The 11,060-nt window shown below is 36.2% G+C and overlaps 1 protein-coding gene across 1 annotated transcript; it reads left to right on the top strand.

Annotated features, from left to right (window-relative positions):
• The first annotated feature begins 395 nt into the window (after positions 1 to 395).
• Positions 396 to 10,720, top strand: RAB23 (RAB23, member RAS oncogene family). Its single transcript, XM_010283781.1, has 6 exons — positions 396 to 597; positions 1,401 to 1,486; positions 6,313 to 6,469; positions 8,012 to 8,094; positions 9,375 to 9,467; positions 10,327 to 10,720. The coding sequence occupies exons 1-6, from the start codon at positions 443 to 445 to the stop codon at positions 10,464 to 10,466; spliced, it is 714 nt and encodes a 237-aa protein (XP_010282083.1). The 5' UTR covers positions 396 to 442; the 3' UTR covers positions 10,467 to 10,720.
• Positions 10,721 to 11,060: the final 340 nt, after the last annotated feature.

The following is an 11,060-nucleotide window of genomic DNA, read 5'->3' as shown; positions in this document are numbered from 1 at the left end:
ACAGAATGAGCCAGGTTTATGTCTTCAGAGCAGCAGTGTTGGGTGATGGTATCTGAACTGGCTACGAGAGGACAGTGGCTGAAGTTAGAAGTTGCCGTACTTCAGACTCACACTACGTGCTAGGCCGATCAGCTGAGCATCTTCTATGTGTTAGCAGCGGAGCATCAGGAACGTAATCAACATAGGACAATACATTCGTATAGTGCAGGGATATTTTTTGCAAACCGTTGTATTAATCAGTTATATTAATTTCCAATTAACAAGTGGCAAATCAAAGTCTGTGGCAGAGCTGAAAGTAAATTGTACAGTCTTTGTGAATCCTATGTGTGATCATATTTCCTCTCGCTTTCTATTCACAGCGGTTTTTATGAACATAGCTATTTACTTGTTTACAGAATCGATAGTTCCCTGAATAAGCTAGAGAGTCACTTGGGCTGCAGAGATGTTGGAAGAAGATATGGAGGTGGCCATCAAGGTGGTTGTAGTAGGAAATGGAGCTGTTGGAAAGTCCAGTATGATTCAGCGGTATTGCAAGGGGATTTTTACAAAAGACTACAAGAAAACTATTGGTGTAGATTTCCTGGAAAGACAAATCCAGTATGTATGAAACAGATGCCATACTATTGATTTTTACCTTTCCATTTCTGTTGTAATCCTAAGATGTACAAAGGCTTGAAACAAGGCCTGCTGTCTCCAAAGCGCAGTAAAGGGAGTTGTTTTCTCTCTCGCCCAGTGGGATAAAATTATATCACTATATTTTCTGTACAAGGTGTAGAATTATAAATCAAAAGCAAAACAAAACTTGGAACCTCTGTTGTGCTAAGCCTTTTGACAAGTTTCTTTATTCTACCACCTGTTGTTTTTTTTTTTTTTTAATTTCTTGTGGAGGAAGTGGAAGTGCTTATGATAAAATGATTACAAAAGTTTTTTAGCCAATATAGATTAAAATGACTGTGGAAAAAATAATTATATATATAGCCTCTTTATCTAATATAAGCAGAGAATACCCAATTATGTTTGAGAAGTAAGAAAATTCTCTAAATTTTGTAAGCTGATTAAAAAGACAAAGGGACCATTATTCAGACACCTAAGATTTGTTTTGAAGTCTATATTATTTTTCCTGATAGAGGGAAATGAAGAGGAGGAAATGTCACATGGATTGTCAGGAAAGAGCATGTAATGTAATTGAGAGACTACTGCCATAGCATGTTACAGCTGTCTTTAAGAGGCTTAGCAGCATGTTATAGAGGTGTTAGAATATTAAGTTACATTATAGTTAAATGAAGTTAAATTTGAACTGATTTACTCTTATATTGTAGACATAGAAATATTTGCATGTCAGTTATTTTGAATTGCTCTTGTTTGTTGTATTGATTACAAAATCGTGTTGTATATTTCAGAGTTAATGATGAAGATGTCAGGCTAATGTTGTGGGACACTGCGGGTCAGGAAGAATTTGATGCCATAACCAAGGCCTACTACAGAGGTGAAAATACCATGTTTGTTATTTGGCATTTGTTGGGTTTTGGGGTTGTTGGGTTGGAACAAAATGTGACAGAAACTGCACAGAATGTAGCCATTCAGACAATCAAATGCAAAATTGTATTTTTCCCCTCTAAAAGTGTTTTCTTACTTCTGTAAGACATGTATTTGTAAACATTCCAAAAACTACGGCTGAGGCACTTAGAAATTAATCCAAGGGGAAAAAAAAAATCCGCCAGTCATCCTAGAAAGACAGTTTACCAGGCACAGTTCTCTTGCTAGTACAGACTGCCTTGAACACGTTAATGCAACAGAGTAATACAGAAAGTGTATTTACTTCAAAAAATAGAAGCTGTATTATTCAGTCATGTAAAGGTAGGTTATCTATTTAGCCAGTTACAAATTGCATACTTAGGCTTTCTTTGCATCTGATTTAACGATGATTGTGGAAAGCTTTCCTTCTTGTTTTCTAACATCAGAGATATGAATGACTTTGCAAAGATTCCATGATTCAGTTCTTGTCAAACTAATTACCTGATGGCTGGGAAAAACATATCACTATGGTATAAAATCTTAGAAAAAATATCTCATTTAGAGATGAAATAATAGTAATGCTGTGCTGTTTCAGGGTGCTACAGTCCTCTGACTTTTTTATATTTCATGATTGGTTTTGTCAACTAACAGGGTGGAGGTTTTTTGTAGTGTTTGTGGTTGTCACCTCTAACTGATTACCGTTTCTTCAGAGAAAGATCTTTCTTGTCCTATTTCTTATCCTTGTGTGAAAATAGATCATTCTGTTATTTTAGAGCTGACAAGTTGAACATACGAATTTTAGAAGGTAGTACCTGATTCTCTTGGAGTTTCCTTTTTACTCTCCTGGCCTTCAGTTCTCTTGTGTGCTTTGCTCTCCTCAGTTATTCCAAGCCTAGCTTTTTCTCCTAATTACTGGGACTGATAAGCTGAAATATGGAGTGTCCCTTTAAAGTACACTTACTAGCCTCACTTCCCACATATCTTGAGTATCATGAAATACTGTCGCTGACAAAATTTGTTGTGTGGTTTTCTATGTACAGGCGAATATGTGCAGCCAGTGTAGCCACATGCCCATGATCAAACAATGCAAGGAGTCCATTAAACTAAATTCAAAGAGTTGAAGGAAGCTCTGTATGTATTCATAATTTCTTTTTTTATGTTTTATCATGCATCTTCTTACCAATTTCTGTCCAATGGAGGTCATGCATTTTTTAATTGGCTAGGTACTTCATTCATATGCTAAGCACATACACAGGTGTCTGTTGTGTATGACACCTGTAGCAGCACCATGTGTTATGTCCACGTTGCAGATGTTTCAAGGCAGTAATTGATCACTTCTTTGTGCTTGCATACTCTTCCATCTGCTGCCACTGGTGTCTGGAGTAGACCCGTGTTAGGTTTTTGATGGAAAACAGACATAGTGCTCATTAGTCAGTTGCTCGGACTCAGTTGCCGATTAGTCACATTCTCAGGCTCTTCATTTTGTTACACAATAGTTAGACTTCATATTTCTCTAGCCTTCATAGCATTGCTCTAGCTTGCACTTGTCAAGCACTTTCAGCTGTAGTAACTGTGATAAAGGGTGGGCTGCAAGACTCTCCTGGTCCCAATTTGGAGCAAGGCAGCCCTCTTTTGGTTACTGTTAGTGAGACCTTACACCCTGCTAAGCCTGTTAAAGACAGCTGGGATCCACAGCAGTTAGACCATCAACGGTAAACAAGAACTTCTGGGTGATGATATCATTTTGTCATAAATATCATGATAATATAATAAAATGACCTTGCATTTTATCTCAGTTTAAGGTTGAAGGAGCCACCATCAATTTTATAGGCAACATAGGGGTTTTGTCATAGCCTGAAAAAGCTGATGCAAAGAACAGGAGAGTGAAATGAATAGGTGCCAGGTATAAAGCCCTGTGTGAGTCCACTCATGGCAAGGAATCTCTTTACAGGTTTTCTATTACATAGGTTTTGTACCATTATGAAAGGAGAAAACACAGTTACGGAGTCTATGAGGATGGGGTAGTCTGCTGAGGGTCTTTGAGACCTACCTAGCTGACAAGCTTATGCTCTACTTCAGTTGAGTAGAGATACTAGCACTACTTTCTTAGGTTTTTTTCTGAATTGGTCTAGGTATGAATATCATACCAGTGACTGCAGCCAGTTGGAATCTTTTTAAGATAAAGATACAGGGGTTATCAAAGCAGTAATTGCACACAAATTATGTCCTTTTCTTCAGTATTTTAAAGTAGCTTTACGAAACAGCTTCTCGCAAAAGAACTTTGATTTAAAATACTCATCGAGAACATCCTGGCTTTAGCTGTTGTGCTCCTGCCTGACAGTATCCTGTGCCTTTGCTGCAGATGTTTGTTGTTGTACACAGTCTGTTGTATGACAGAGGTGGTGTATGACTCCATTTGGAGTGGATGAGTGAGATAATAATGTTACTGACTCTCTTGAATACTGTCAGTCACTGCTTACAGAAAGGTGTTTCAATGCCTAAATCCTAGTTTTTGTCTTTTTTCTTATTTTTTCTCCTTAGAGCTCCTACATGGACATTATAATTTCTTAGATTTTTTTTTTTATGTTCTCAATAAAAATGTTGAGTATTTAGCAATATTCTTAGAAGATGAAAATAATTTACCTAGTAAGATCTCTGACCTGCATCATCTTCTGGTTAACTCTGCTAACTTCTTCACTATACTGAAGCATGCTTTCAGAAAGATCAGGTCTGATTTTGTTTTGAATTGAGCATGAGAAGAATACTCCTTTTGTTACTCTCTTCTTAAATAAGCATTTTGCAGGTTTACTGGATTAGTAAATGCTGATACTTCTTACAATCCAGTGGTCAAAACCTTCAGCAGATGTTTAGAAATACACAATTACGTATCAAGTATTTGTATAGAATTTGTCATTGTTGATAAACAGATATATCTCTTGGTGAGGAAAAACACTTTTGTTTACTCTTGTTTGTTAATTTCCTGGTAGGAACCTTTAAATTTCAGAATCCTGAAGGTCAAAAATATTTCAGTTTGATTCCTAATTAGAGCCTATCGTAATTCTCTTTAAAAAGCAGTATGGTCAAGCTGAGTTATTTTTACTGTCCCTGTCCACTGCATTCTACATGTATTGTATCTAAATAGAATAAGGAGGTCTGATGTTGTAAGTCAACCCCTTTTTGCCTACCGCATGCTAGGACTTTTCCCTCTAAACTTACCATTACCATGTTAACTCGTGTGTTTTATCATACAGAAGGAATAGGTGGAAGGACAGAGATCAAGTGAAAGTGCCTTAGAGTGGAAACTTCATAATGGGTTTCTTAGTCTTAAAACTGAACAAGATGATGTTTATAGGTGGCGGGAGTCTTTTAATACACATTCTCATCTCTAGTAGAGCAAAGAACTTGAGAGGCTTCATTAAGCTAGACTGTAAGACAATGGATTAAATTTAGCATTGACAAATGCAAAGTAACCCTCCTGGAAAGAATAATTAGTTTTGTACCTGTCTCACAGGATTCTAAGTGGAATTGCATCAGAAGAATTGCATACATAAGAATATGGTATGGACATTAGGAAAAACAAAATTTTAGAACATAAGTAATAGGGAAAATTGTGGAAGACTGCATTGCTACTGTTTTATTGGTAAAGCGTGATCTGAAATTCTGAGGACAGTTCTTATTATTCTGTATAAAACTGTATCAGAAGGGTCTTAATGGCCTGGGAAAGAATGCTAAAGAGCATAGGAAAACTTACGTAAAGATAGACTGAACTTGGCTTTGAAAAGGTAAATAAAAGGAAACCTAATAAAAGAACTCAAGTGCTTTGTGTGAAAGAAATACAAAGACAAACAGAATATGGGAATGGGGGATGCTTGCTAAAACTTGTAGACAAAATAAAATTAATACTGATGAAACAGTTTTTCATGCTATTTGTAATTAGATTGGGATACTCACCACAAGATAACACTGGAGTCTTGAAAACTTTAAAGACACCAGCTATCTATTCCTTTTACATTCTCTTACTAAATGTCAAATGTATTAAAGGCACATAAATAATGAAGTGTTTCTCCATGTGTTTATGTGCAAGGAAAAGTAGTTTCTTGAGGATAACAGAGGGCCACTCAACGGTCAACAGGCCACTCACTAAAGGAAGTACCTTCTCGGTATCCATGGGTTTTAACTATTGTTTGCTAAGGCTGTTACAAAACCATAACAAAAATGGTACAAAACATTTTGTGTAATTTATCATAGTGCTGTGATAGAATGAGTATGAAAGAGAAATACACTTATTTTCTCCTGAAAGCTACTAAACAATTTACCTGAAATAATCACAACTTTCTCTGAAAACTTTTAAGTTTTCTGCTTTTAAAAATCCAAATTACTGTAGCACGAAGAATAATGTGAAGTGTGCTTTACAGATGCTGCCTGCGGAAAAATACTTGTCTTCTGGCCTCCATTGATCTGTCTGGAAAACAGTGAGCAATAAGTAAACCTCCCATGCCCTTTTTCCAGCCTTTCCACACCCTCTCCTGTTTTCCGCTGCATACATGCACCATGCTGGAAGTAGCTTGAAAGGTAACAGACCCATAGCCATCATGAAGAATGGGCATAATGATCAAAATAATACGGCAATCTGTTTTCATCTGGGTAACTCATGACCATTGGTTTGGCACAAGCTGGTGGTGAAGTTCACTTTCATGGGAGAAACTTGAAGTACATTACGTATGATTCTTTTTGGTTTTAATGTTGATTGGTTGATTTGTATTTATTTGTATTTGTAATTGGTTTGTGTATTTTTAGGAGCCCAGGCTTGTGTTCTTGTGTTTTCTACAACTGACAGAGAGTCCTTCAAAGCAATCCCTACCTGGAAGGAAAAAGTTGTGACTGAAGTTGGAGACATTCCCACAGTTCTTGTACAGAATAAGATTGATCTTCTTGATGACTCTTGTATAAAGAAGTAGGAGTTTTATCTAACTGTTTTTAAAGAACACCATATGCCTCCCATATACACGTTTTTTTAAAAAAAATCTCTGAGAGTTTCTAGTGAAAACTTAGGATATCTAAGTTGTCAAACCTATGCCCTGCATCAAAATGTGACCTCAAAGTGCAGGTGGCAGGTGTGCCAGCACAGATGTAGTTACCTGGGCAGATGTGTTTGCCCAGCTAGGAACTTTCTGTTGTTTCATGCTTTCTTCTGAAGTATCAGCCAAAAAAATAGAGGAATAGCATGAAGAGTTTGGTTATGCCATGGTATGATTATCTTTTTTTTTTTTTTCTGTTTTTCTTAAATCAGAAATGCTAAAAATGTAAAATTTCTCTCTTGTTAAAACTTACAGTTGCTGTTAAACTGTGCTGTGCACTGGTGAAGTTACATTGTCTGGTGTGGCTAGTGAATGTTTGCCAAAATGATGAAGTATTAAACAGGTTGTTTAAAAAAGTATCTTAATATTCTTTGCTTCGCTTTTCTTTAATTTTTTTTATTGCTCATTTTTATCAAAACATTATAACTCTATAGAAATCTGTATCTGTTAATACTCTTCAAACTGCATGGTGCTGATCCTTCACTATAGTTTTCTTTACAGATTTTACTGTCAGTTCCTTCTGCCTTTGCATATATGACCCAATTTCATTCTTGCCATAAAATCAGCGTAATAAATGATGATAATTATTTACCACAGCATATCATGTTATTGCAGAAAATATTGCATGATGAAGTTGGTCATTCTCCACTATTTCTACCATCTTCCGGGGAGATTTAAATTTTTTCTTCTTTTTGTTGTTTCTTGCACTGGCTTGCTTTCTTCTCTGTTTGCGATCATTGATGGCATAAATCAGCTTCTACTCCCTTTGCAAAGAATGCTGAGGATTTTCAAAAGAAAGGCAAAATTGTAATTGAGCTCCTCCATTATTCATGGTATGTCAGTTAGGTTTTGTTCTCAGAATACTCCGTCTGCTTCAGTAACTTCATCTTTCTAATGATGTGATTTCCCTTGGTGAAATTTTCCTAAGTTTCCTCAGCTTTTGCTTAGAATTTAGCACAAGTTCTCTTTCACTTCATAGAAAAAAGTAATTCTTGATTTCATCTCTGCACTCATCTGATTGCATGGTCTACTGCTTCATTAAAATATACTTAAGGATTACCTTTTTGTTATTGTTTTGACTTTGCAGTGGTAATTGTTCTGATTCTAGTGCTGCTAATTACAGCCTCCTTCCTTTAGGTTTCACTGACATCTGTCTTCAAATCCTTGAGAAATTTTAGTCAATTAAGTCAATAAATACTGAAAAGCAATTGCTTTTGGTCATAAAGAAACTGCATGTAAAATACCTTCTTGTCATAGTGGAGATTGTAAAGAAGTTAAGGATTGGGTTATTTTTTGACTGACTGAGTTTCTTAGCCCACCCTGCCGTGTTTAACTTGCCATGAAGCATTTTGTCTGTAAGAATAAATGCTGACAAATAATAGAAATTACTATTTACGAAGTCTTCTTCTGTTGTGCAGTGAAGAGGCAGAAGCACTGGCAAAAAAGCTAAAATTAAGGTTCTACCGGGCATCTGTGAAGGAAGACCTAAACGTGACCGAAGGTAGGAGATACAGCAGAGTAGGTGTCTGCCCTGCGCTCTGTTGTGTAGCACTGTATGTCTCTAGTTTGGAGCTGATCTGTTACTTCCCATGTTGCTGCATGCTGTTGGCAATTCTTTTTATGTTTCTTAGCAGCATGCTTTAAACATATCTAGAATTACTTGATATCGGGGTGTTAGGGCTGTTTCTTTGTGTACGTCTTTCCTTTTTCTTCCACAACAGTGCATAGCTTCAATATTTAGAAGTGCTAGTGTGTTAAGGCTGCTTAGTCCTAATGACTGTCAGTAAGCACTGAGCTTTTAAAAAAATTACATGTAGTAGTTCAATTACTGCAATATACAAATTGTTGGGCAGATTATTTTGTAATTGTTAATCATTAATAAATAATTGATATAAACAATCATTTCATAGTTCAGTTATATTTAAATATAAAGTTCATTAAAAGATTTGGTCTCTTGGCAGCCGTTTGGTCTACTGGTGATATTTTACTAGTGATACTCATAAGAGTACTGTTACAAAATTCAGTCAGTATCTTTTGTGGGATAAGTCTGAGTAGTCATGAATTACAGTCTCTGATAATTTATTTTTTTGTTCAGTCAGGCAAACTTAATAGTGAACTAATTGTTTCTCCTCTGTTAACGACATTCACCTTGCGGGGGGAAAAATCTACAAGACAAAATGTAAAAAGTTTCTGTATCATCTTTACATGAGTTATTGATTACAAATGTAAATAATCGTAACAGATGCGGGTTCTGAAAATTCTCCTATAGTTGTAGGTTTTTTCAGAATCTTAGGTAGATTTTTTTATATCCCAATACAAATAAGGGTAGCATTAGTTAATAACTAATAACATAAGAATGTTGCTGCTGAGTTTTATTATTAGCCTTACTTTACATGACTGCTATTATTGTAGGACTTTCTTGCAAAAAAAATATATATTAAATTCCTACACAATTTTTAAAAGTTACAAGTTGCATGAATTGGAACATTTGGCAATATGTACCTACCAGCTTTATTACAGGCATATTGAGATGTTTCTGTCTGCTGTGCAAGACCCTAGTACTGCAAACTCTTTAAGACCTGTGTCGACTTTGGATTAATTTGGATTCTGCTCAGGTACACAGGCCTGCCGAGAGAGAATCACTTACCAGAACGTGCTAAACCTGTGGTGTCAAATGCACTTCTGTCACCATGCAGAATTTTGATACAAAGGTATTATTATTGATGTGAAGATTATTTCTAAGCATACTCTGATGAACCTTTTTTCTTTTTAACGTTCCAGTTTTTAAGTATTTGGCTGATAAATATCTTCAAAGGCTCAAGCAACAGACAGCTGAAGATCCAGAACTAGTACATACAAGCAGTAACAAGATTGGTATGTATACTGTAATAAAAAAACAGAAGACAGTATTTTGTGCCATCAAAGCTTATGGTCTCATCTGTTTCCTTATGGAGTTAATATAAGGTGAATCAGGGTCTAATTACTACCTTCCTGTTGTAGGATATTGTCTCCTTACCTTCTGTAAAACAACTTTGTGACTCTCTAAAGTTACAATATTATCAAACTGGTGTACTAAAGTTTCTAGGTAATGTCTGGCAAGTGTCCCTGTATTAAATTTGTTTGAACAAGCATTGTGTAAGGACTTGAGAAAGGGTGCTTGTTGGGGTTTTTTAATGTAATTAGTGTTAGTGTTACTCATCCTGGTGCAGATTCACAAGAGACGGTGAAAGAATCTGGCATGTAATAAGAAGGTCTTTGTAAACTGCCTTTTGTAAGGGAACACTGAACTTCTGTAGTCCTTCTTTAAAGTATTTCTGAGTCAGTTTGTTTATTTTCCTTAAAGCACTCCCTTTTTATTTAGGCTTTTTCCTTGCCTTTATCTCAGCAAAGTTTCTAACTTCAAAATTGTCATGTTTTTCTTTTATTATATTACTCAACTAACCATCACTTTGTTACCATGCAATTAGTAGCATACACACACGCAGATGAGTGCCCTTCAATTACATAGATGTTGTACACCAGCTTTAAATACTGCCTGGTTAGTAATTCCAACTGGCTCCGCTTCAAATTTTGCTGCAAAATTGACCCAGAAATAGATAAAGCCTTTAAAAACTGGAGTATGCATTTGAGGTGCATTACTATGCCTTAGTAAGTGTTGTGTCTTAAGTGTTAATGTATTCTACTGCAGGAAGTAAAGAAATACAAATACTTTTCTTGTCTTTAATTTCTGTAGGTGTTTTTAATACAGCTGGTGGAAGTCACTGCAACCAAAATTCTAGCACTCTTAATGGCGGAGATGTCATCAACCTTAGACCAAACAAACAGAGGACCAAGAAAAACAGAAGTCCTTTTAGCAACTGCAGCATACCTTAGTCCACTTTTTGAGGGGGGAAAAAAAACCCAACCCAGTGAATTGGATGAAGTTTTGCAATTGAATACAGAATAAATCCAGCTGTAGAGGTATTTTTACCCGTGCTTTAGCAAATCTTGTGCCTAAGGGATCCTTGATGGAGGGTGGATTTATCTAAACTTGCTGGTGCAGTGTTATTTTGGTGTGTGGAGTGAGACACCTGGTGGCAAAACACAGAACCGTGGCTGCCCCGCTCACCTTGTAAAAAAAATTAGGCAAGCTTCTCCTTTTTCAAGGAATTATTTACAGAGCTATGAACTAGGTATTGCTGAATTGCAAAGCACATTTAACGTAAGGATAACACGTACAAGTATAGGTACAGACCATTAACGCTATGGCCCAAGGTAAAGTAGCAACCTTGCAACTCAATTTCAAAGGAAATGTTAGAATTGGTTAGTCAGGACAGTGAGAAGGTAAATGAAGAGCAAAAAGAACACACTGCGATGCCTACCTGGCTATAGTAATATGGACTCTGGCAGTTCTGTTGGTGCAATATACTTGTATTCTATAGATGAGTGCTAAGGTACATATGTAAACGTTTGGTATGAATATTTAGG

Source organism: Phaethon lepturus, unplaced genomic scaffold, assembly GCF_000687285.1.
Source record: "Phaethon lepturus isolate BGI_N335 unplaced genomic scaffold, ASM68728v1 scaffold30323, whole genome shotgun sequence".
Taxonomy (NCBI): Eukaryota; Metazoa; Chordata; class Aves; order Phaethontiformes; family Phaethontidae; genus Phaethon; species Phaethon lepturus.
This window is presented reverse-complemented; position numbering and strand designations above follow the sequence as displayed.

Coding starts and splice junctions, on each gene's coding strand:
- RAB23 (XM_010283781.1), top strand. CDS start 443: ATGTTGGAAGAAGATATGGAGGTGGCCATCAAGGTGGTTGTAGTAGGA. Junction 1,487..6,312: donor AACCAAGGCCTACTACAGAG/GTGAAAATACCA, acceptor GTGTATTTTTAG/GAGCCCAGGCTTGTGTTCTT. Junction 6,470..8,011: donor GATGACTCTTGTATAAAGAA/GTAGGAGTTTTA, acceptor TCTGTTGTGCAG/TGAAGAGGCAGAAGCACTGG.